The sequence below is a fragment of the Pinus tabuliformis genome, chromosome 6 (genome assembly GCF_031772625.1).
Source record: "Pinus tabuliformis cultivar Carrire ecotype Pingquan chromosome 6, CPIR1, whole genome shotgun sequence".
Classification (NCBI taxonomy): Eukaryota; Viridiplantae; Streptophyta; class Pinopsida; order Pinales; family Pinaceae; genus Pinus; species Pinus tabuliformis.
This window is the reverse complement of record NC_142292.1, coordinates 1,673,631,024-1,673,657,272: the sequence shown is the minus strand read 5'-3', so window position 1 is coordinate 1,673,657,272 and position 26,249 is coordinate 1,673,631,024. Positions and strand designations below refer to the sequence as shown.

The 26,249-nt window shown below is 38.8% G+C and overlaps 1 protein-coding gene across 1 annotated transcript; it reads right to left on the bottom strand.

The window, feature by feature from the left end:
• On the bottom strand, window positions 1-25,024 carry LOC149265398 (indole-3-acetate O-methyltransferase 1-like). Its single transcript, XM_089403707.1, has 4 exons — window positions 25,010-25,024; window positions 24,376-24,497; window positions 603-846; window positions 1-369 (listed from the first exon to the last, which is right to left on the bottom strand). Exons 1-4 carry the CDS (start codon window positions 25,022-25,024, stop codon window positions 1-3), a joined length of 750 nt encoding a protein of 249 aa, XP_089259833.1.
• Between the last annotated feature and the right edge of the window lie 1,225 nt (window positions 25,025-26,249).

Genomic DNA, 26,249 nt, shown 5'->3' with positions numbered 1-26,249 from the left:
TCAAGCTCTTTTGCGAATAAGAACGGCAACAGCGACGTCGAGTTTATCGAGAACGAACTCTTCATATTTAGCAGCCGCTCTCTTTGCAATTCTCTTGAAAATTTCATCAACCAGATGCTCATCCGACCCCAAGTGAGTTCCCACAATATTCTCAAATGCGGCTCTGTAAACGTTACTTACTATTCTCCCAAACCTCTCCTCTTCCCCTGCTCCAACCTCCAACAATGGATGCAAAGGAAAACCAGTGAGAAGCCTCATGTTATCTATTTCGAATGACTGCTCCGATTCCACGATGCTCTGCAGCTCTTCCACACTTGGACAGTAGAAAGGAATGTTGAAGGAGTCTAGTTTCGGTTTATCAATCAAACTCTGCCAGTTAAAATGAAACGTCATTAAGTTTAGTTTGTGTTTGTGTGATTGTGCAAAATAGTTGTTATTCTCCCACCATTTTAAATTAACATATTAATACTTACTCTCTTAAGTAAATCTATACTAAGTAACTTCTATAAAAACTTTTTTGCCATTAGCCAAAAAGAGACCAAACCCAATGCCCAAATATCCAAATGTAATTCTGAGATATTATATCGATTTATCTATTCTACCTCTTTCACTAGCTCCTCAAATGCTGCTTCCAAGTGACGAGCGCAAGCTCCTAACCCGCCTTGTTGCTTTATGTCGCCAGAATTACGAGCCGGGAGCGCTATGAACATGCATCCTCCAGGAACAATTTCCTGTGCTCGAGCAGTGGCACCCCCGGGCCGCCCCGCCCCGCCCAACCGGCGGCGGGTCGATTCCGGGAATCGACCCGCCGCCGGTCGGGCGGGGCGGGGCAGCCCGGGGGTGCCGCTGTGCAAATTCCTTCTACGCAGTTTAATATTTCCACTATCCTTTAATATTTTTGGTTCATCAGATATTTCCAGCTCCAAACAAATATTTCAGGTATCTCTGTCAGATTTTTTATTCGATCCATGGTTAGATGACATAACAGATTAATGCAGAAAGGTCATAGACCGTTTTTAATTTGTTATATTTACCGCACACCACTCAAGTAGTCATGCAACGTTTTTCACAAAATTAATTTTAACGTCACACGCAATAATACAAATAATTGTGTAATCATTTTGTAACCATGAAACATTGTTTACCGTAATCATTATTCTTATGTAATACAAATCTAACCGTACAAATCAGTCCCCAAAAGAGTTAGGTGATGATATTTTTGTAATTACGAAGAACCATATTGAAATCAAATTGTCCTACTCATCTCCATTCAATCCTTTATCAAAGAGCATCTACTAATTTTCAAGATCTCCTACTCGTTTCTATTCAAATGTTTCTTCCTTCTTTTTATCGTATCAGATACCATCTAGTTCGTGCACAATTTGGAATGTTGTATAGTTTCCTAATATAATTTAATGAGCAAAACGTGATGCAGATTCATACGTAGGACAAACAATATTAGAGAAAAATGCAATACAGATTCATATGCAGGACAAACAATATTAGAGTTCAGACAGTAGAATCAAACTTTGAAACCAAAAAGATCAAGAATTGGACCAAGCATTGCCTGATTAAAAAAAAATTGTAGAGTGAGATGTGACAGTCAAAGAAAAGAGTAGTTTCTGTTCTAAAAGGCCTATATTGTCAACCAAGCGTATCATTGAACCACCTGCATGGAAAATTTCCTTTTCAAAGTGAGTGTCTTTTGAATATGGGAAAAAGTGATCATATTTATATCACATTTTTTTTGGGATGCAAAGTTATAAAAATATTTGTATTTAATTAGTTGATGTAAATAAAGTATTCTCCTCTTAAATGAAATATTGTTTATTTAAGTTTGGTTACCGGGAGAAATGTTGCTATCTTTCCAACTTGGGTTCAATTCTAGCATGAGTTCAATTTCATCATCTTAATCTTGGTAACTAAAACTTCTCAACTATTGAAACATCTATTTTTTAGAATGAAATATAAAAATATTTCTCAAAGGAAAAAAAAACTAAAACTTCTCAACTATTGAAACATCTATTTTTTTAAATGAAATATAAAGATATTTCTCAAAGGAAAAAAGAAATATATTTCCTTGGAAAGAAAAAATTACACTGTAAACATTTTGAAAGAAGGACATACTCAAATCATGTTATGACATATCTCATGTGTTGTGTGTTCTATATAATGATAGAACCTATTAGGATAAAAGTGTCTAAGTGAAAGAGATGATGTATCATGAACTATTGTAATTCTAGTGCATTCACATGGGATTTTATCAAGGACACTGTAATGCTTTATCTAGTGGTAGTGAAAGGAGGGCTAGTGAAAGAAGCAATGGGCATGGTGAGTATGTTGTAAATTTTAGTAATGTATAGAGGTAGAATTAGTTGTTGCGGGATTGGGGCATGTTGGATTTCTAGATACCCTTGACAAAAAATTTCGAGGGACCTAGATAATTACTTGAAGAGTGGAATGTTAGAATAAAAATCATCATTGTAAAAGAGTTAATGAGAAAAATCTGTTTAGGACAGTAATGGTTCTTTTTAGGTCCAATTTTTTCTACTCATTGGTCATGGTCTATTGAAAGCTTTAAATAGGTTTCATATATTCCATTATAGTGTGCCAAAAGAATAAAGGTATAGAGTAGTTTTTCTATTACCTTTTTATTCATATTAGAGATCTGCATCTAATATTAATATCTAGAGAGTATCACAATTATGCTTAGCCATAACAAGCATGTCCTTTATAAATATTATTATAAACTAAAAAATTCTTATACATATTGTTGTTTTTATTGAAATGTAGCAATTCTCTAAAAACATTCTAAAAACCATGAAGAGAACCTCCGTTCTTTATAGAGATTTAGTAACATGAAGATCTAGTATGATTTTGTCCATTTATGTACGATAATACTTCCATGATTTTTAAGGTCAATACAAACATAGAGAGTGGAAGACACTGATAAAAACCAACAAGTATGTTTTTCTTTGTGAACATCGATAGTTTTCTTTATCTCTCAAATAATGCAAAAAAATTCACAATGTCACAGATTTAGATCATAATCCCTAGTGCGTAGATCACATGATAAGATGAATAATTTCCTGTGCTCGGGCAGTGGCACCCCCGGGCCGCCCCGCCCCGCACGACCGGCGGCGGGTCGATTCCCGGAATCGACCCGCTGCCAGTCGGGCGGGGCGGGGTGGCCCGGGGGTAGGGGGTAGGGGGTGGGCGGGGGTGAAGGGGGGGGGGGGATTAAGGATAGGGGGTTGGGGGGGGGGGGGGGAGGCGCCGGTAGGGGGTTGGGGGGGGTGGGGGTAAGGTGGGGCGTAGGGGATGGGTTGGGGGGGGGTAAGGGTAGGGGTTGGGGGGGGGGGGGGGGGGGGGGTAAGGGTAGGGCACGGGTAGGGTGTAAGGAGGGGGGACGGGGGGGGGGAGGGGGTAGGGTTAGGGCACGGGGGTAAGGGTGGGTGGGGGTTGGGGAAGGGTACAGTTGGGCGGGGGTTGGGGGAGTGGGCGCAGTGGCGAGGGGCGGCTGCGGGGAGGGGTTGGGGGGTGCAGGGTGTTTGGGGGGATGGGGGGGCCGGCAGCGGGGGGCAAAGGGGGATGGGGCGCGGGAGTGTGGGGGGACGGTAGGGGGTAGGGTGATGGAAGGGGAGGGGGGAAGCTTAGGAAGCTTCGTTCAAACAGAAAATTCAGCTGAAAACAAACATCTAGCGTGGCATGCAAAGGATGGACCACGAAGAAATACAGAGTTGGCGAGAGAAACAAAGAGAAAACACAGATTTGATGGATGCAGGGAGTACAATAACTTGGTAATCATATCGATGGATTTGTCATCATCATCATTTTCAGAGATTGGATCAGGCGTGTTACTTTAATTATTAATGTGTAGTGAATGAAGACAAGAGATCTCTCGTGAGAGGAATAAGTTAATGGGGCCGGGGCTTCAATGTAGTCGTCAGGGGGTTGTGGGGGGCGCATGGGTAGGGGCTCGCCCATACTTGCCTAATTGTGCACATAGTCTCATTATCCCTCACCTGACCTCTCGCTCGCCCATCGACCCGCCTGCCCGTTAGAGGTGGCTGGGCAATTCTGATTATACAAATAAAAAATTTATGGTATATTTTTGTTGTTAATTTAAGTTAATATGTTTTTTTATTTACTAATTTATGTGTTTTTTTTAGGAAAATGGCATCAAGGAAAATTTCTGTGAATCTTTCTGGACCAAAGAGTCTTAAAGGTGTATCTTCAAAAAACATTGGTGAATGAACTCCACCTGAGCTCATGCCTACAAATATTTCAAGTGCTTTAAGTGATAAGAAGCTAATCTCAGATTGGAAAAGTTCAAAAGAGGTGAAATTTCCATCAAGAGTCTGGTATGTGAAAGAAAGAGAGAGCACAACTGTGATTTCGCATTCATTTTTAACGTAATTATTATGTTTTGAAAAAAAAAGTTATTATTATTAATTTTTTGACATGAAATTCATAAAAAAAACTATTATTTGACCATTTTTAGTTAATATTTTTGTATAAAAATTGTGATTTTGACATGTTAATTCTAGCAAAAAATTATAAAAACGTTTAGTTTTTTTGTTATATTTATGCTAAAAATGGTTATTTTTATGTCCATTGTTAAAAACTGTTGTTTTTTAGAAACAATTATTTCATGTGGATTGAAAAATTAATTAAGGATGTATAAATATGTAGATTATCTAAAATTCAAACTATCGACTTTCTAATTTAAAAACGCAAAACAATAAAACCCCCCTAAAAAAAAAAAATTAAGATAGAGAACAAGAAAATATGAATAAAATGACGACTTCAAAAACTATCAAATTTAGAAAATAATTTTTTACATTTCACACACTAGAAAATTAAAAGTCAAAAAATAGGTCTTTTAAAAAAAGGGTGTGATGCAGAATACTCACTTTTTAAAATCAGCATGAAAATCACTACCATTCTAAAACTTGATTTCATCCTTGAACATGAAAAAAAATTAAAGTTCCAAAAACCATGTTCTAAAAAAAACATGTGTATTCTGCATCACCACTTTTGAAAATGGGGTCATTTTTTTGCTATCTCTATGAAACGGGTAACAGTATCACTTCCCGTTTCAAAGTTTACATTGTTTATTGCAGATGTCGATGCCTCTTCAAACATACATTGGTTTCGCTGATGGTGCTTGTCGTAATACACGGAACATTTCTTCCGCGACTTGGGTTATCTATTCGCCCTCTGATGAGTTAGTATCTATGCATGGGGTAAGCCTCGGTCAAACAACGAACAACATTGCCGAGTATAGTGCAGTGATTGAGTTATTATTTGAATCTATTTCATTTCGGATTCGGAGTTTGATAGTGAGGTTAGATTCTGAACTCGTTGTATTACAGCTTAATAGAGTGTATGCCATTAGAAATCCAGTGTTATTAAGATTATTTTTGAGATTGCGTCTCTTGGAATGTGAATTTGATTATATTGAAGATCAGCATATTCCAAGATCTTTAAATACATTAGCAGATGCAATTGCTTCTCTAATGTTAAATAGACATTTGCAATAATCATACATGTAAATTTAAAACCATTCCATAACATGATTTACAAGGTAAGCCAGTAATAGTGATATATATATAGGAGTGTGTCAAAAATACATCGTCCTCGATCATAGGTTGAAAAACACCTTATGATCAGCAAAAATGATAAGTACAAAAAACAAAAATGTCATATGTGCCCACAATAGGCGATCATCCTATCACTGGTGATGATCTCGATAAGAAACCACTGCTCGGGCCACCTTGTAAAGGAACCTCCTAAAAGGTCCCGGGACCCCAATCACATAGCGCTGAAGTCGACGAGGAATGTCATCTATAGTGGTCTTCGGAATATCTCCTGTCAAGCGCTCGAGATGACCCTCCAACTCGGCCAAAACCTCTTCTGATTCGTTCTGTGGGGCTGGCGTGGCTGCAACTGGTTGTTTCCTCTCGTAAGGCCGGAGAGCGGTTGGTCGCTGTGGACCCACATCTGCATTTGAAACTTTTGCTATCAGTTTTGAGACGATGGAAAAATAATAAAAATTTAAAATAGGAAAAATGTTGAAAATGATTTTACCCGAGTCATCCCACTGCTCTCCTGGTGGAAGAGCAATGTCTGGGTCGCCATGAAAATCTACCCCAGCGTAAGGGAAGTCCTGAATAGAAAAGACCTGGTTTTCCAACGATTGGAAATACTCAGGTTTGAATCGAGCAACTTTTGTCCTCTCGTCCGGGTGATGGGCCATAACTGCGACCCATCGCATTAGTTTGGGCTCTCGAGGAAGCCCAGCTCCAACAGTAAGGTGTTGCGGGATCAACATGGGAACCCTCTCCAAGACAAAACTCACAACCAATGCCCCATAACCAAAGGTCTTTAGTTGTCCATTTTTGGCCCTGGTCAGTTGGCCTTTTAGATTGGCCAACACAGCATCGCACCAGTTGAAGATGGTGCCTCGAAAGCAATCAACTGCCATACGCATCTGGGATCCGGTGGCAATATGTAATGCGGTAGCCCCGCAAAGTCTGGTGACAGTAAACGCAATCACCATGAGTTCAGGATGGGATATGGTCTTTATGTCTATCCCTTTGTCTCTAGCCTGGCTGTTGTAGTACTCTAGCTGGAGGCTATCGACAGACTGGCCACCTGGCCTAGCCCCAAACAGAGTCAAGTCTTCGCCTCTCTTAGGCAAACTAGTCAAGAAATATATGTCTGCGGGCTCGATTTCGAGCTGGTGGCTACCAATGAAGAAGCACTGGTCCTGTATGCTCCATCTATCAACCAGCCACCCTAAGAAATCCACCTGAGCCCTCATGCCAGGAATGGCCCAGAATTTGTACAAGCCGCACGCCCGCAAAGCATCAAGTGAAGGCTGATGATTCCATGTGGCAGCATCCACGTCCTCATGCTCCCGTTCACGCGAATCTAGCATGATGTACTCTCTGCATCAAGTATAAAGATAAATTAAAATGCTATAAATTATTTTGTTTGGTCCAATATTGAGAATTTTTGGGTTAAAAACCCTTGCGACGGGGACCGCACCCTCCGGGTTAGACATAGTGTGTGGGACCGCACCTTGTCTACATGGAAGGTGCGGACCCCTGGCTTTTTCCCAATGGAGAAAAAGTCGAGGTCCGCAGGCCAGCAGTATTAAACCTGCGGACCCCCGGGCGCGGGTTTTAAGCCTAAAAACCCTCCCAAAAAATGAAATGAATGACTAAAACAAAAATTGAAACGGTTAAAAATGAAGAGTAAGATGATGTGGATTACCTGGAGAAGACGACGTTCGATTCCGACAGTTGGATTTTCCGCAATCTTCACGGGAAGTTTTCTGAACAAAAGCACTATTTTCTCACCCAAAACTCAAACGGTAAAAATGAATTGACGAAGCCCCTTTTTATAAGTTTTTTTAGTAAATAAATTGCAAATTTGTTGATGTTTCACTTTGGAAAGGTATTTTTGCGACATTTTTATCCATTTCAAACAGGTATGAGTAATGTGTGTGTTTTTGTGCAGGATAACGGATTATTCAGACGAAATCTATCGTTTTCGACGAAAAAACATTTAGAGTCACCTTTAAGATCTTTTCTGACTCCTGAAACATGAAAAGATTGCCGAGTTTTCCTTTTAAACTCGTTAAAACGGAATTAAAAGACAGTCCACTTACAGCTCTTTTCTGACCGTAAAAACATGAAAAGATTGCTGGATTTTTGTCGTTTCAAATTCGATATTGGTTATAAAACGACGTGTCGTTGATCACTTTTCTACTTTTTCGGATCAAGGGCACTAATGACGAAAAGTACTCCTTGGTCGTAAAAGATCAAGCGGTTCTCTCAAGTATTATTTTATATTTTTTCGGGCTTGGGAGACACAAATTTACGAAAAAGGTCAACCCTGGAGTCTTCTTAAGTTTTTTCAGACTCTCTAAAATTGAAAAACGCCGAGTTTCTCCTATACTAGACTCGTTAAAATTTCCACAGTAAAGGACCTGTTCAATTACAAACAGGAACGAACCACTCCTTCTTAGGGTTCGAATTTAAACTAAGTTGGACTCATCTGAAGGATGAGCTTATAATCAAGCAAATGTTATCCTCCTCAAGCTTGTCAAAAATAAAGAGGTACTTGCCAGAAATGGTGGGGGAAAAGAGAGAAAAATGAGCCTGTTTGTCATACTTTGTAACCGCTCTTGAACACGACACTTTTATTCACCTGGGTTGGGAAATCCTTTGCCTAACAGTTGATCAAACCACATTGAAAGTTTTCAGCCAGTTTCTGGGTATTAACTTTGGGTCAATTGTCACCAAACCATCTGTCATGTTGTTATGTGTTCAAGAGGTCACTGCCAATAAGCCATTCATCTACAAAATATTTTTCATCCATCTTGACCACCCCTGAGTCAGTCCTTGCAACTAAATTTCTTCAATTTGATCTATGATTTCGTGTTGTGGGCTTGCCTACGACGGATCGCTTTCTATCGACTTCAGCTCATTATCTAGAAAGATGATCTAGAAATCGTCAGTACCTTGAGATCTGCATGCCTTAATGGTAGGTTTCTCACCTTTGACGACAAGTTGCATCATTGACCTTCGATCAAAGGATTCCATGACATGTTCGACATCAACACATTTATTCACATCTCATGGATTGTACTGGGTACTTTGAGAGCCATTGACATCACTGGTGGTTTTTCTCACACTTGTTAATAGTTTACATCATTGACTGGTAATCAAGTGGTCTCTACCATGTTCGACATCAACACATTCATTCGCATGGATAGAATCCTACTGTTTCGGGAAGTAGAAATGAAGACCCTGGATCTAGTTTCCACAATCCAGGCTACGAGGATATTTGTATTCATTATATAATGGACTATTCATAAACAGATGGTTGCGTCCATACTGTGTCCACATGAGTCTATACTTGTGATGTTTTACAATATTATTCTTGTATCAAAGCAGTAGTTAGATTTCTAAGTTAGTTTTGATCTAAGTATGGGAATGCCTACCTCAACGATGATATGATCTCATATATTTATCTTGCATTGAATGTTTTTACAGGTTCCAATCAGGCTCTCCACAAGATGATCCTCGAAATGATAAAGTACTTCACTCTTCCTAAATGATAAATGAAATCCTCATCTACTACAAACTTCGCACTTTAGGGGGCAATCTGTTACACAAAAATATCGTCACCATGATTATTTGCAGTCAGTATGGGTTTATCATCACTTGTACTATCCTCCTAAGCAAGTCTCAGACCTCAGCTCTTCAAGTCAAGATTTGAAAATGGGAGAAAGACATTAAAAATCAATGAAACTCTGGTTTCGCACTTTCTCTCACTATTACATGCGGTCCCGCACCTTCTGTTTACAAAAACTGCGGACCTGCCCGCTTTGTCCCTAAAGGTGTGGGTGCGGACCCCTGTGAAAGTCAAAAGGCGCAAGTTTTATCTTAAAAAACTCACTTTGGGTTAATTCTAGAGGATTCTAGAGGATTCTAGAAGGAATTTTGACATGGATTGCTCGCTCTGAGGTGGTTCATGCATCCCAAAAGAGAAGGAGCTAATCCCTTGATGAGAGGATCTATCCCTTTGAAGGAGGGCTTTATCCCTTTGAAGGAGGACCTAGTAACCTCCATCCATTGCACTATAAATTCAGGCATTGGGCTGGTTGCTTGAGAGGTTAGAAGCTGAAGATTTTTTAGGGTAAATGCTGGTGAAATCAAGACTTCCTAGTTGATCTTAAGAGGAGAGATCACATACCTTTTGGGCTTCATTAGGGAGTGATTGAAACTTGTCAAAGTAGAGGAGACTTCTTGCTGGACCCTAGGAGGAGCTTGTACAGCGTCAAGGCACAGGTTGTAAAGTTCTTCTTCTTTTGAATTAATACAATCAAACTCATTTTTCTCAACAAGTATCTCATGTTGTTTGTTTCATGAACTCCTTGACTTTCATGTTAAATATGTTTTATGATATTGGCTTTTTAGGTGCTATTTAATTTGTTTTCCTTGTTTGTGTTTGCAGATTTGCGACAAAGGAGCTCATTTGGATCGAAGGAGCGAGGGCATCCACAAACTTGCGTTGGACCTAAGGTAGGCCCTAAAAACACTTGTTTGCCATTGTTTATAAAAGCATATTTAGGGAAAGATAGTGTTTGGTTGGTTTGTTTGTCATTAGGTCTTCTTTAGATTCTAGGAAGGTCTATCTTGTCCGCAAGATTGACTTATTCCGTATGACAAGTCCCTTAAGATCCGAGGGATGCAAGGACAATCTCTATGATAGTGGTCTCCTTTGCAAATGACACATGGCGATTTAGGCCTGGTCAGTGCAGTGTGTGGATTTTCACTAGACAACGCTTGGTTGCTCCCTTTTGCTTTTGGCTCCTTGTTCTTCTTCTCTTTCTTCTTCTTTTCCTTATTCTTCTCAGGTACTTGATTTTTGGCTTTACCAACCCCATCAAGCGAAGAAGGAGGAGAGGAAGAATTGGAGGATGTAGAAGGTTGGTGGGTAACTCTAGATTCGTCTAGTCGCTGACTCGATTGTTCAGGAATTGCGGTGTTCTGAACGACAGAGGTTGAGAAGAGCCATACGGGCAAGCTGATTGTCAATCCTGGAAGCGACAATGTGGCCATATGGGGTGCACCAACATCTCCCCAAGAGGAGAAGGGACTAGGATTTCCTCCAAGGGGAATTCCTTGGTTGGTGGGTTCCATTTTCTCAACCTAAGATCAACGTAGGAAAGGGTGATGATTATTCTGTTTAAAATAAATTTTAGACGCTTTGAAACAACTTGTTTTTTCAATTTTTAAGAGTCGATAAAAAACAAAAAGATGACTCGTCGCATTCAATTTTTAATGAGCCTGAAGTGACAAGTGCTCAGATGGACCTTTTCCGTTAAGGAGTCTGAAAAGGAACAAAAGCCACTGCTTTGGAAATCTAGGTAGAGGGATTACCAAACCAATCGCAAAACTCCAGAATACTTTTTACGGTATGGCAGTCAATCTTCCCGAATGTTGTGTTCAGTGCATTGCGATCGATAGGGCGGCAGACATGGCTTCCTATGGATAAAGGATTAAGCTTATTGTGGTCTCCCAAAATATACTCGACGGTACATGGGAGCACAAGTCCGTACTGGCACTTATCGTCTCAAAGTGGAGGAATCACCCAACCATTAGTGAGAACAACAGTTACCAGTCTTTATGATGCCGGAATACGTCTCTAGCCTAGACTTCTAAATGTTGTGTGTTAGGTTCCAAAGCGTTGTTAGATTCATTGAATTTATTTTATAGTTGATTTTGTTTAAGAAATTTTCCTTTCAGGTTCACCGTGAGATGTAGATGTATATTTCCTAAAATGAAATCTAAGATGATAAACAATCTTTTATCTTCTTTGTGCAATGAAAATCCTAGCTACTAAGGAAAGAGAGACAATATTCTTTCACAAAGAGCAAAGAGCTCACTCTAAATGCACTGTCCTAAATCAAACCAATCAAACAGTATAAATGCAAATGCACATGCATGTATTTGTTTTCAGCTTTCTTAGTATGTGAATGGTAAAAAGAAAGCTAATGCACAAATCTGAATTACTTTTCAAGCGACAATTATTAACAAGTTTCTTTTCAAAATCAAAAATGGAGACAATCACAACATTTTACGATTTGGAAATGAATACTTGTTTTTGACACTAGAAAAACTACAAATTCAGACCAAATACAATAGTAATAGGATAATTGACTATCAATAGCAACCAAACTCTTTCCTATGACTGAAAACGACACTTGCGACACTTTCAAATCAAAGGACGATAGTACGATTACGTTACTTTTTGCAAAGGAGAACTGAAAATGACTCAACAAATACACAAAAACATTTACAGTTCTTTTGTACAATGGAGGCAGAATAACAGCAAGGAAAAGGGGTTTCAAACAGAGATATACTGATTACAGGCAGCAAAATTCATGAATAGAACTGAAAAGAATGAATCACAGAAACCAAAACTGAACAATGCCTAGTCTGATCAGCGCACCTGTAACACAGGGAATTTGAAATGCAGCGCACCTACTACACTCGGGAAGTGCGCTGAATTTTAGATTCACAGAACAGTACCTGCGCTGGGCCAGAGACAAGACGTTGCTTGGGTTCTGGGTCACAGTTTGCAGTTCAGTTCATGGGCTTTGGCCGAGCAAATGGTAATCAGTAATGCAACAATTAGGGGTAGATCTAAGGAGGTTCTAAGAGCTACCACAAGGGGCAATCAGACAGTTTGTGAATCAATTGTTTAAGTCATAAACAAATCCCAGAGATTGACTGAAGCAGCATTTATCTACTTTGCATTTGCATAGAAAATGCAAATCGAAAGCTACCTCGCTCGACTTCAGGCTCTGTCTGTAAGTTTATAAAATAGACAACAAGGAAGATACACAAACAAACTAATTCGCCCCCAACGGAGTCGCCATTTTGTTACAAGGAAAAGTGTCTACAAAGAACTGCTTATCCCACGAAGATGTGATAGCTACCTTAGAAACAAACAAAGTAAAGCTACTTTCGTTTTTCCTTTATGAAATATAGATGAGAGAAGAACAAAGAAGACCAACCTCTGTCTTGCGCTAATCTCCTAGTTCGATTCCTCTCTCTCTTGATAGTCTTTCGCCACTTGCCCTTATACGCCTAGCTTCACAGAGTACCTGTAAGATCACAGTAGCATAGCACTATACAAGAACATGGATCTATAATCATAAACAATCTAAGATCAGATGTAAATTGACCATACAAATGCATAAAACATAAATGACACAAGAGTATGGAGGAAAACTTGAATAGCATTTATTGATAAACAAGAAAGAGCCAAGGGAGTTACAACCAGTTGTTCTGACCCAACATCATCCTCTGAGCAAGGAAGCCCCTCTTCACCTCATACAAAGCTTAGATCACCCAACAATCTGATGTTGTCTCAAGAAACCAACAACAATTCCTTACAATATGCAAAATTCCAGCCCCCTGGATCTCTGGGATGAGGGATCCATATATAGATATCTGTAAGGGAGATGAGTCAGCTTGTGATTTGATTAGTGTCTTCCCTCTGACAATTCTTGCTTCCACTTGGAGATTGATGATCTCTTACTCATCCTTGGTCGAATTCAGAGAGGCAAGTGTCACAGGAGAAGTTTCTAGAAGATTCCATGCCTCTCAACCTTTCGGAATGACACTGCCATTTTTCACTTCTCGCCCATCGCACCCCATAGAAGGGCTTTTTGAAATGCAATGCGCCCACATAGTGTATTTAGGTGAGATGCAATGCACTTTGCCTATGGAGCAGCTGAAATGATCCTGTTTTGACCAGTTCTGAGCAATTTTTCATGGAGAACTTCTGGGAGAAACTGTAATCAGTTGACCTTGTTCCTTTAGGGGTTAGAACGACACTTTTAGGGACTTAGGAGCCCTTGGTTTATGGACATTTCATGCTTGGGGTTGTAGTGCCCAAAAATTTCTATAACATGGGTGAGCAATAACGAAATCAAATAGAGGTAGAATTTAAAAGGCCGACAGACAAAATTAGAGATCAAGAAGATCTATTGAACATAAAGGATGGTGCCTTCAAAGAAGTAGCTACCAGACTAAAGGCTCAACAAGAGGAAGGAAGCAAGGTAAGGAAGTTATTGAAAGACAAATATCAAAAGTTGCAAGACGAAGTAACATCACTAAGAAATGAAGTCAATGAAAATAGCACAACAATCAAGAAACTCAGAGATAGATCGAGTTATTATGAAAGGCTTGAAGCTACGATCCTCTCACTAAAAGAAGATTTTTAAGAATCAAAGAAGCATAATACAGATCTGCTCCAAGCTATTGAAAGCAGGAAAATGAAGTTATCAGCTTAAAATCTCAGCTGGAATGTGCCTTCATAATTCATCAAATGCAACAGGATCTGAATGAAGAACAAGAAAAGGAGATTCTCAAAATAAGGCAACAAATGGAAGAAGGAAGAAAGTCTGAAGAAATTTTGAAGAAGCAATGTCTGGAAAAGGAAGAACAACTTCAGATTAAGGTAAATATCTTAAAAGGTAAATTAGAAGAAAAGGATAAACTGTTGCGATTTCAAGATAGTACTAAAGCCTTGGATGACATTCTTAGTAGTCAAAGGTCTCCTGCTATCAAGACTGGTCTTGGTTTTCATGAATCTGTTGAAGGTGAATCTAGTTCACAAGGTGAGGCAAGGAACTCTAAAGAGAAATCTAAAATGATCAACAAGGAGATGAGAGAAATGAGAGGTCAACCCCATCAACAATCAAGGAAAGAGATTCTTCAAAGAAAATCTTTTACTTCTAACTATGGAAGTAATAGTCGGCCATTTACTCAAATGAATAATATTGAATGTTATGAATGTCATAATCTTGGACATGTTGCAGCTAGATGCAGAAGAAAAATGGTTCAAGATCATCACATAGAAAGATCATCACATTCCAGGTACTTTAATGGATATTTCTTTTCTTGCAATATGTTTGGGCACAAAGTTACTAATTGCTACAGAAAGAATATGAAACATGTAAGATGTTATGCATGCAACAAGCTTGGACATACAGAAAAGGAATGCAGAAACAAAGTATGGGCACCATACCAAAAGAAGAAAACATCCTCACGCTTGAAGATATGGAAGAAGAAGGAAGTACAGTCAAAAAGATGTGGCACAGCACAATATAATCAGACACAGCACAACACAGACACAACAGACTCAGGGGGAGCTAAAAGTGTAAAACTTCAGTGTCCCTGAATCTCATACGCAAGTTTCTTAAATGGAAGTCGCGTATATACATGAGTTATACACTGCAAAGTCACGTATATGTCAGTATGAGGAAAAGAAGTGGGGATAGGCTCAGAAAATGGGTCTGATATGATTCAGTCCATTATTTGCTCTATTGGTTAATAGTTACAGTCTGCTGAGGATGTGTGGAAATGTTTTGATACTTGTAAGATGTTTAGAAGTGTTTTGATCCTAACTTGATGATGATGACGTCTTGATGCTTATTGATGATATATGCATGATCAGATCTAACAAATGGCACAGGTTGAGGGGGATCATATGCTTTTAATAATGCATTGTTGGCATTATGGTTAATAGTCCTTGGTGATGGTGCTTATATGGCTAAATGATATATCTTGCTATGAGTTGTCCATGATAAAATCTCATATGATTCTTTGGGCTACATAGTTTATTTTCAGATCATATTTGTGGATTGATTCTTAGATGATGAATATATGGTGCTTACATGGTGATCTTCATAAGGATAAGGAGAAGTACAAAGCTTGAATACACATCTTCCTCACTTGATGATGAGTGACTTATATGTTATTGTCGTCATATGCTTAAAGATCATATAATACAGTTATGATGTAGGTTTCCCATAATTCTTGGTGCTCATGTGGATGAGGATTGTTGAAGTTGATGATATAAAGAAGCCTTGACAAAAGATCTTGAGCTCAAGATACATAGCGTTGGATACATGAATGATTACTCAAATTTGCATTGTTGGAGACATGATGATGATGGGTTCTTACTGATATGTTGATAGGTTGATACTTATATATGTTAATTGATGCAGATAGTCCCAAGTGATGATACATGGATGATCTTGTTTGGCTATGGTGTTTTACACACATGATAGAATGCGAATGGTTTTATGATGATGAGTTGATATCTATATGCAGACATACCCTGTCATAAGACATTTACAGGTTGCTGATCTGGAAATGGCTGTATGCGAGTTTCATAAGGAGTATCCGCATATATACGCCTATTTCTGTGGATACAGTCGCGTATATGATAATTTGAAGGGAATCAATGGGTCAAATTCAAAATGAGAAGAGTCTGACAGAAACCATCTGGCACAGATGGAACAGGTACAGAGGGAGAACATGATTGTTGGTCTAGATGTTGTTGAAAGATGCCTCTGGAGCAGATCATACATTATGTATGATAGTTGCTAATGACTAGCATGGTCTTATTTAGATGTTTGGTCTCATGTAAAGGTTATATCAAGTCTCATGATGTAATAGTGTATCTCTATCTATTGTAGTCATTTGATGAAATCTCTTCTGGTCACATGATGTAATTTGTGACCCCTCTATGCATAATAAGGATGATGAAATATTGCAGTCATGTATCAAGGTCATGTAACGGCCTATGTTGGTTTCCCCACTATGCGTGGGATGAATGATGTTATACTCTTGTATTATCATTTGTAAAATTTTGATGTATCCCCACTTGGTTGGGTGATGGATGTATATATTGAGTCTTTTGGTGATAGGAAGGTCATTTATGATAGAGTCATGTTCTTTCCTGTAGAACATATTTTTGCAGACCTTGCTTAGAGTCAGGGGGAGCATGAACATCACATTTCAGCAGAGCAGAGACTTCAGCATGTACTCAAAGGGAGCATGGATAGATTAGTACTCCTTGGCATATACAAAGGGGGAGCTCATTTAGAGATTTCAGCAGGTACTCAAGGGGAGTATGGAGAGCAGAAGGTTTATCAAGGAAAGAGAATATCTTGGTCCTCCCTTTGTCCTTGATGTCAAAGGGGGAGAGTGATTTGGTGTTGTTGCCATCAAGTCCAAAGGGGGAGATTGTTGGCATTATGATGCATGTGTTGTACCTGACGGCAACCCACTCATAGAAGAACATCTCACTTATTTATAACTAGATGAATCTTCAGAAGAGATATCAGATGTGACTGAATGCATGGGATGTAGGAGAGCTCAAAGGAATCAGATGATAGTTCTAAGTGTGACAAGTTAGTTTTGCCATCAAGTTCAAAGGGGGAGATTATTGGCATTATGAGACAAGTGTTGTCCTTGATGGCAAATCACATAGATGACAGATCATAGTACAACAAGTCAACAGCAAGGATTTGATGATCAGACTACAAGAATGAAGAGAAAATATATATACGCAGTTTAATCGTGACCAAGCCGCGTACATACACGGGTTAAACATTACAAAGGCGTGTATGCTTATACACACACTTTCATGTAAGGAAAAGCACGTATATGTTGGAGAACTTACCTTTGGTTCGTGGTAGTTAGTCCTTGGTATTTGAACCTATGGTTTTGGACCATAGTATCTCGTCAGACGTGTTGATCCCAAGTATTGGGTCCATGGTATTGGTTTGTTATGGTTTTGGACCATGGTATTAAGCAAGGCCTAAGATTATAAAAGGAGAAGAAGATCATTAGGCAAGGGCAATCGAAAATGTCTTGAATATCTGATGAATGAGGAGATCCAGTATGCAGGTTATGGGTTGATGATGCATTGCTTGATTTGAGCTAAGGAGGGATCTCACCGGTTGATGGAGAACAAGATCTAAGGATAGATCGGGATCAAATGATTTGAAATGAACTATGTCTATATGATTGATTATGTTTATTCTAGATCTATATACTGACGCATGTAATGATCTGAACTGGGTATAACTTAAGTTTGCAATCGCTGCAAGTCATGATTGAATATTTATAGATTTGTACGTCGGATGGCTTTGGTGTAAGAGCGTATGTATGCGGGTTTGGTTCATTGTAGCAACGTATACCATTTGAGCTATGATGTTTGTAGCTACAGGAGGTTCTGGTTGTTGATGAGTTCTGATGACAGTTTAATGGTGTGAGTATTCTACATATCCTATTTGGTTGGTTATGTTTAGCTTCAGTATTGATGGATGAGAACTAATATTGGATTGAGATCATAATGACTCATATTTATGTGATCTGATGGACTAGATCTGGGTGATAACCCACATATTATCCTTGTATATGTAATAATCTGGATATGTCTGAAGACAGGAAGTGCATCAAGTTATAAGTAAGCAATTGATGACATATACGCTGGTTCACCTTGGTGAAGTTGCGTATACACGCTGGTTCAGCACTTCCAAGTAGAGTATGCAGTCTGATGCATGATTTTGATGATACAGTTGGTTCTGGATGCTGTTGACAGGGTTTCAGTGTTTAAGTGATTCAGAAATTGATGATGCTAGCAGTGACTGTTTTGTGCTTCAATGATATTTATGGGTCCAGTATGAAAATTTGATGAAACGTGGCCTTCAGATTATAGTGTTGTGCTTCAGGAGTATCCAGTCTGAAAACGTATGAAAAGTGGTCCCTGGAGGGTGAACAGAGATTGTAGGCCGACGCCTATGTACTAGTACATCAGCTAGTACAAGAGCAAAGGGGGTAGTAGCTCCCTTTTAGTAGCAGCTAGAGAACAAGTGAAGATTGGAGCTTTCAGTAGGTAGGCACCTACATACTAGTAAATGGATCAGCTAGTACAAGAGCTAAGGGGGTTGTAGCTCCCATCTAGGAGAGTCTGGAAAACGAGAGAGAGACATATTAGCAGCAATATTGTGATCAACATCCATGTTCTCCTTCTGTACTTTCTCCTCCAAGATCTTCTACCATAATGCCAACATTGCATTATTAGAAGAATATATGCTCCCCCTGAACCTGTGTCAGATGGTCTTTGACCAATCCATAAACCAACGAATGTACGCGTATACCCCATATGAAACTCGTGTACAACCAACAATCTCTGAAACAGATAAGATTCAACAATTAGATGATGCATCAACTACCCCCAGCTTTTGCCTGAGGTATTCAAAAGTTTTCCTGGGCAGTGGTTTGGTGAGAATATCAGCAACTTGTTCCTTAGAAGGAACATACTCCAATTTGACCTTTTATTCCAACACTTGTTCCTGGAGAAAGTGATACTTGATCGGTATGTGCTTGGTCTTTGAATGCATGACTGGGTTCTTTGAAATGCTGATTGCACTTGTATTATCACATAAGGTGGAGATAGGTGGTGTACAAGTGATTTGAAAATCCTGCAAGGTCTACATCATCCAAAGGAGTTGAGTGCAGCAAGATGCAACAACCACATATTCTGCTTCAACTGTAGATAAAGCAATCGAACTCTGTTTCTTGCTGAACCAAGATACTAATCTGGAACCCATAAAAAAAGCACCACCACTTGTGCTTTTCCTGTCATCCACGCTTCCTGCCCAATCTGCATCTGTATAAGCATGAAGTGTGAGATCTGTATCTCTAGGATACCATAGGCCATAGTTTTGAGTTCCTTGAAGGTACTTGAAGATTCTCTTAACTGCCTGAAGATGAGTTTCCTTGGGATTTGCTTGAAATCTTCCAACTATTCCCACTACATGCATGATGTCTGGTCGGGTACCTGTCAAATAAAGTAGACTTCCAATCATGGATCTATAGGTTGGTTGATGCATTGCTGCTCATTCATCATCTGCACTGAGGCTACATCCTATAACCATAGGGTTACATATTGGTTTCAAATCTTCCATGCCATACTTCTTCAAAATCTGCTTGAGATACTTAGTTTGAGACAAAAAGATACTGCCTTCATTTTGTTGGATTTGTAGAGCAAGAAAATATGTCAGCTCTCCAAGTAATGACATTTCGAATTCTTTCTGCATCACCAAGGAAAAGTTTTGACTCATGTAGTTTCTTCATTGTTGCCAAAGATAATATCATCTACATACACAACAAGTATTAGCAATTTGTCATTTTCAAATTTTATATAAAGATTTTTATCTGCTAATCCCTTTGAAAAGCCTTGTTGATGAAGACATTTGTCCAAACGATAGTACCAAGCCCTTGGAGCATGTTTAAGACCATAAAGAGCCTTTTTTAGTCTGCATACAAGATTTGGATCATTCCCAAGAATGAAACCATCTGGTTGCTCAATGTACACCTCTTCTTCTAAATCTCCATTCAGAAAGGCTGATTTCACGTCCATTTGAAATACTTTGAACTTCTGAAAGCTTGAGAGAGCAAGGAACATTCTGATGGCCTCAAGTCTAGCAATGGGAGCAAAAGTTTCTTCAAAGTCTATTCCTTCTTGTTGAGCATACCCTTTACAAACAAGTCTGGCCTTGTTTCTAATTACTTCCCCATTTTCATTCAACTTATTTTTGAAGATCCATTTTGTCCCTATGACATTCTTATCTTTTGGTCTAGGAACCAACTCCCAAGTGTTGTTCTTTTCGATCTGCTCAAGTTTTTCATCCATTGCCTTGACCCAACATTCATCTTTGCATGCCTCTCTTACATTTTGTGGTTCAGTGGAGGAGAGCAATGCCAAATACCTTGAAGCTTCTGCAATTGTTCTTCTTTTTTGTATGCCTGCCTCCTTTTGCCCCAAGATTTGAGATTCTAGATGATTCTTTTGAACATACCTGGATGGAGTCTTCTCTTCTATCCTTATCTATTCCTCTTGTGCCTCTTGAGGTTCTTCTTCATCATCAGTTTGATTTAAAGGATGATCTTCATCCTCTTCGATATTTTCATAATTTACTTACCTAGGAATGTTTCCTTCTTCATCAACCACTACATCAATGTTGTCAACTATTCTTCCAAGTCTTTTGTTGCAACACTTATATGCTTTGTTGTGAGGAGAATAACCAAGAAGAATCCCTTCATCTGCTCTAGGTTCAAACTTGCCAAGATGTTCATCATTATTCTTAATATAACATTTGCTTCCAAATATTTTGAAATGTTTTACCGGAGTCTCACCATACCAGAGGTCATGTGGAGTTTGAGTGTTGTTCACCTGGATATTTGTTTTGTTGAGAGTAACGACCGCAGCAAATGTAGCTTCACCCCAAAAGGTTGCGGGAGTTCCAGATTCATCAAGCATAGCACGAGCCATTTGTTGAACTATTCTGTTCATCCTTTCCACTACTCCATTTTGCTGAGGAGTCCTAGCTGTAGAGAATTCCCTTCTTATTCCATGTTCTTCACAAAAAACGAAAAATTCATTTGAGGTAAACTCCCCACCTCTATTAGACCTGAGGCACTTAATTTTGTGATCTGATTCATTTTCAACCAAGGCTTTGAAAGATTTGAATTTTTCGAAGGCTTCGTCTTTGTGCTTCATAAGTCCTATCCAAACCATCCTGGAGAAGTCATCAATGAATAATATAAAGTATTCTTCTCCTCGAGGTGACCTTTTCTTAGATGGACCACATACATCTGAATGGACTAGTTCAAGAGGCCTGCTAGTTGATCCTTCCTTCTCATGGAAGTTAGTTCTGGTTTGCTTACCAAACTGACATGATTTGCATATTGTATTGTCTGGAATTCTGATGTTTGGAAGACCACGAACTGCCTGGTATTTGCATGCTTTCCTTATCTGTGAAAAGCTTAGATACCCCAACCTCCGGTGCCATAACCAGTGTTCATCATTCTTGCTCAAATAGCATTGTTGTTGTCCTTCTTCAAATATGTATAAATTATTTGGAGTTCTTATGCCTTTGATCACTGCTTTTCCTGTATCAAGATCATGAACACTACATCCATTTGATCGAAATATTACCTGAGTTCCTTGATCGTACATCTGACTGACACTCAGTAGATTATGCTTCAAGCCATCAACATACAAAACATTTCCAGCCTTGACTTTCTCTTTCAACTTAACAGTGCCTTTTCCTTTTATGACTGCAGGGGTATCATTTCCAAAAGAAACTTTCTTTCCTTTTTCTAAAGCACTATATGATTGAAGTTTTTCTTTATCACTTGTCATATGCTTCGAACATCCACTGTCGATGTACCATTGATTTTCCTGTCCTTCTACATATAAAGCTATCCCACATCTTTCTGGTTGCAGTTCCTTCATTCTCCATGTTCTGGCATTTGAGGTTTGTTCCTTCTGAGTTTTCTTCCGAAACCTACTCCTGCATTCAGACTCTTCATGACCAAAGTTATTACAAATAGAACATTCAATTTCACTTTCAAGGGCGGAAAAGTTGTTATAGGTCCTTTTCGTGATTCTAGTCATACTTCTTTGTTTTTGAGCTTCTCTAATCATGATTGTCTTATAGGCAACACATTGAGCTGCTTTGTGACCAAAGTTATGGCAAGAGAAACATTGGCCATTGAAGAAACTCCTGCGATTATCAAATCTATCAACCAACCGATTGTAGTTTCTATTGACATCCATTCTTGAGGCAAATTGGGAAGATTTTACCTGAGGTTGGTTGTAGCTTTTGTTTGTCCTTAAGGTAGATTGCCCCCGATTTTCTTGATAGTCTTTGTTTGTTCTTGAGGTAAATTGTCCCTGATTTACCTGATGATTTCTATTAGGCCTTTGCTCACTCCTCCTTGCTGCATCAAGATAACTTTTGGAGGTGGATGCTTGAGATGCTTCTCCATTATATCCTAGACCTGTCTTGATTAGTGGAGAATGCTGCACATTGGTAATCTCATCTAGAGTTTCAGATCCTTTAATAAATTTAAGATTAAGAGCTTTTGTTTTCTCAATCTCTTTTCTAAGACTAACAATTTCACATTCCAATTTTTCGTGATGTTTTTCCCTTTCAACCAGTTGACATTGAGAGAATCAATAATCACATTTTTCTCTTCTAAACAAATTTTGAGATTAGAAATATCTTCATAAAGACCTTCTTCATCTACAGCATACATGTAATCATCATCTTCAAAAGCCATTAAAAGTTTATAATTATTACCTCGTTCATCTTCGTCACTATTTGAAAGTCCATCACTATCTTCATGAGTGTAATAGCTTTTCTTATTGCAATTTGTTTCTTGTTCCATCTAACAGGTTCCTTCCCCTTGTCAATCTTATCCTTATGAGGACATTTGGCAGCATAGTGACCGACTCTTCCACAAGCAAAGCATTTGAAAGGTAACTTACCTCGGAATCGTCCAACACCTCGTTGAAGGTTTTTGACAAAATTTGATTCTTCTTATTCTTCTGACACGTGTCTTGACTCATAGTAATCTCCTTTGCTTGAAGCCTTAAAGGCAGCTTCTCTCCTGTCTGATGGTCCTCCTTTCCTCATTTCATAAGCAGTCAGAATTCCGTGCAGTTGTGACATGGTAAGGTTTCGTAGATTCTCCTTTTCTTCTATTGCAGAAACTGTAGATCCAAACCTAGGGGACAAAGATCTTAGAACCTTTTCAAGCACAACAGCCCCTTTTATTTCTTCACCCAAATTTTTCATACAATTAACAATCTCATCTACATGAAGGAAATAGTTAGCCACACTTTCATCGTTGTGCATTCTGAGATTTTCATAATGAATTCTGAGGGTTTGAAGTTTTGCTCATTTTACCTGATCATCTCCGTCATAGCTCAGAACAATCTTGTCCCATATTTCTTTTGCGGATTTATACTGCATAACCTTCATGAATTCTGATTGAGATAGACATCTTAATAGAGTATTGACAACCTTTGCATTTGTTTCATATTTCTTCTTCTCAGCCAGATCTGTAGGACTTGCTGATGGAAAAGTGTACCCTATATCTGTGATATCCTAGACTTCTGTACCAAGAGATTGCAGATAGGCAGTAACTCTTACCTTCCAATATATGAAGTTTGTCCCGTCAAAAATTGGTGGCCTGATAGATGCTTCTCTCTCGTATTTTCTCATGATGATGGATCTTCCTTCAAGCGATCAAGCTTCTTCAGAAGGACTTTCTTTGATACCAATTGTTGGAAAAAATACTGAGAGGGGGGGTGAATCAGTATTATTAAATTATTTTCAATATATCTTCCACATTTATACTTTAATTTATTCTTCAGATATTGATCATTAATTTGTATGTCAATACCATATAATAATGAGAAAGAACTAGGAAAACAGATAGTCACACCAAAGAACACCAGATATAAGGTGGAAACCCAATGTGGGTGAAAACCACCTGCTGCAATATGTCTCTATCTTCTTTCAATTAGAAACTTCTTTTACAATGACTTTGTACTGGTACAGTCTTTTACTAGTACGCAGGCTGCAACCTGCTGAGAGCTACAACCCTCTCTCGTTTTCCAGTCTCTCCTGGAAGGGAGCTACAACCCCCTTACCTCTTGTACTAGCTGATCTACTAGTACGTAGGTGTTGACCTACTTCTTTTCTTCCAAGGACCTCGTTTCATTAATTTTCAGATTGGATCCATGAACATCGAATAATCATCAAGTACATGTGAATCAACCAATCTCCTTTTACAATCACACAATGAGTCAAGCAATAACTTCTCAGAATGTAGTAACCAGAAAAGCAATACCAGTAATCGAAACCCAGAACTCTGCAGCAATAGATATAAGGCAGCCAACAAATATTTCAAGAAAAGTCTGCAACTTCACCAATAGAAACCTGCGAATATCCGCAGCTCTTCTGTGTCTAAACTGCGTAGATCCGCACCTGATCCTTCTTCTGCTCTGCATAACTCCACACCTACTCCTTCTGTTGCACTGCGTAGCTCTGCACAGATCCGCAACTGCACAGTTTGCCTGACAGCGTACCTCCGCACCTGGTCCTTCTGTTCCTCTGCGTACCTCCGCACTGTGCCTTCTGCTGCGTTGCTTACCTCCGCACCAGCTCCTTTTGCTGCACTGCGTACCTCCGCACCTTCACCTTCTGTTGAGTTGCGTACCTCCGCACCTGTGCTGTGGATCACCTACGGACCTTCGAATAGAGCCAATTTATCAGTCCTCCAATGTGCCACAGACTGTCAGATCCACAGATCTGATCATGCGCCAATGAGATCATGATCGATCTGCCTTACAATTTACAGTATTCACCTTTTTAGATCTAGCATTATCAAACCGATCACCCAAAATTTTAGATCTTAAGATATTCAATATTCAAAAAGTGTCTAGCCAAATGATCTCCTTTCCTTTTTATAGGCAAGCCCATACTCAAACCAAGGGTCAAAACCATAGAGAACCGATACAAGGGACCCAAAACCAAGGTTCAATAATTTAGATGCTATACCACGGACCAAAACCATAGGATCATATACGTCAGACTAAATACCACGGACCATTCATAAGAATTCCCACGTGCACGTGCTTCTCTGCATTGAAGTGAGTGAAATTGAGGTCTGCACCTTTTGAACAGAGTACCTGTAGGTATGTCCGCACTTCTTGGTTGGGGTACTTGTGGATCCACATCTTTTCTTAGGCTCACCTGCGGGTATCTCATTTTCTATGATTTTGAGAGACTGAATAGAGATCTGCCTCTTCAGTGAGTTGCCATCAAGTACAACACCTGTGCCATAGCGCCAAACCTAAATCATAATGCCCACAGTGACAAACCATTCAACTCAAAAATGACAAGTCACAAGTCACATGTCAAACTTCATTTTATTTTCCAATTTTTTAAGTGGGCTTAAGCCATTAGTTTAAGTTCTCTGCTTTTGTGATTTTTCAAAAAATAATATATTCCTTATAAGAAGAAAAGGACTTCATTAAAGTGGTGTTTTTCATTTAAATGAATATTCATGTGGGGTATCTTAATATTTATTTAGAGAGGGGTTTTTATTTTATCAAAAAAAGGGTTTTCTTATTTAAAGTTTTTTTTGAAAAAGAATTTGAATTATAAAAAACAAAAGAGCGTTGTATTTAAAAATAAATAAAAAAATTAAAATTTGAAAAGAAATTTGAAAAAGGGAGTTGTTCGAATAGTTTCTATGGGTTTTGCTATTTTTGTGAAAGCTTTGTGAAATTGTCACCTTAGTAGAGAATTTTTTTAGAAGCAAGGTTTTTGTGGAACATTTGTAGACTCATTTGTTTGTGGAAGCCAACCTGCATCAACATTTTTATTGTACTTAGCTGTAATCTCTATAGTTTGATTGGCTTGGTCAGTCGTAGTGAGCCAACACTCAACAAATGGAAAATCCAATACACTAAGAAAATCAATGCAGCAGAAAAAGATGTTCGAAATTTTTATTGATGAAAGGGAGAAACAACTAGAAAGAAAAAAGCAAATCCAACCAAGGATGCCTAGGATACCATTAAGAGGAGTTTTTTGTGTAAGGAGCAGTAATCCAGTTGAACATGAAGAGTTTTGTGAATCTCACTGTGCTCAGCCACAAGTGGATGATGAGTGAAGTATTTGGAGAAGTAGAAGAGAATGAGCACATAGATATTTGTGAACACCATTATGCACACACACAAGTGGACACAAATTTAGTGATTCCAGCAAAAGAGCTTGTTGATGACAACTTGGTGATTCAAGCAATAGAGCTTGCTGATGAAAACATGGTGATTCGAGCAATACAGCTTGTGGATGACAATTTGGTGAATCCAGAAATAGTGCTTGCTTATGATAGTGAAGCTGCCTTTGGAAAATTAATGCTATGGTGAATCCAACAATTAATATTGTTGATGTAAATTTTGATGAAGATATGTCGACTAATGATGAGTGG

Bases quoted from the DNA above. Each gene is read 5' to 3' on its own strand.
- LOC149265398 (XM_089403707.1), bottom strand. The intron at 847-24,375 runs GTACGCAGAGGA...GAATTTGCACAG, and splicing joins GCAGAAGGCACAGTGCGGAG to CGGCACCCCCGGGCTGCCCC. The intron at 370-602 runs GTAGAATAGATA...TTTAACTGGCAG, and splicing joins TTGAGGAGCTAGTGAAAGAG to AGTTTGATTGATAAACCGAA.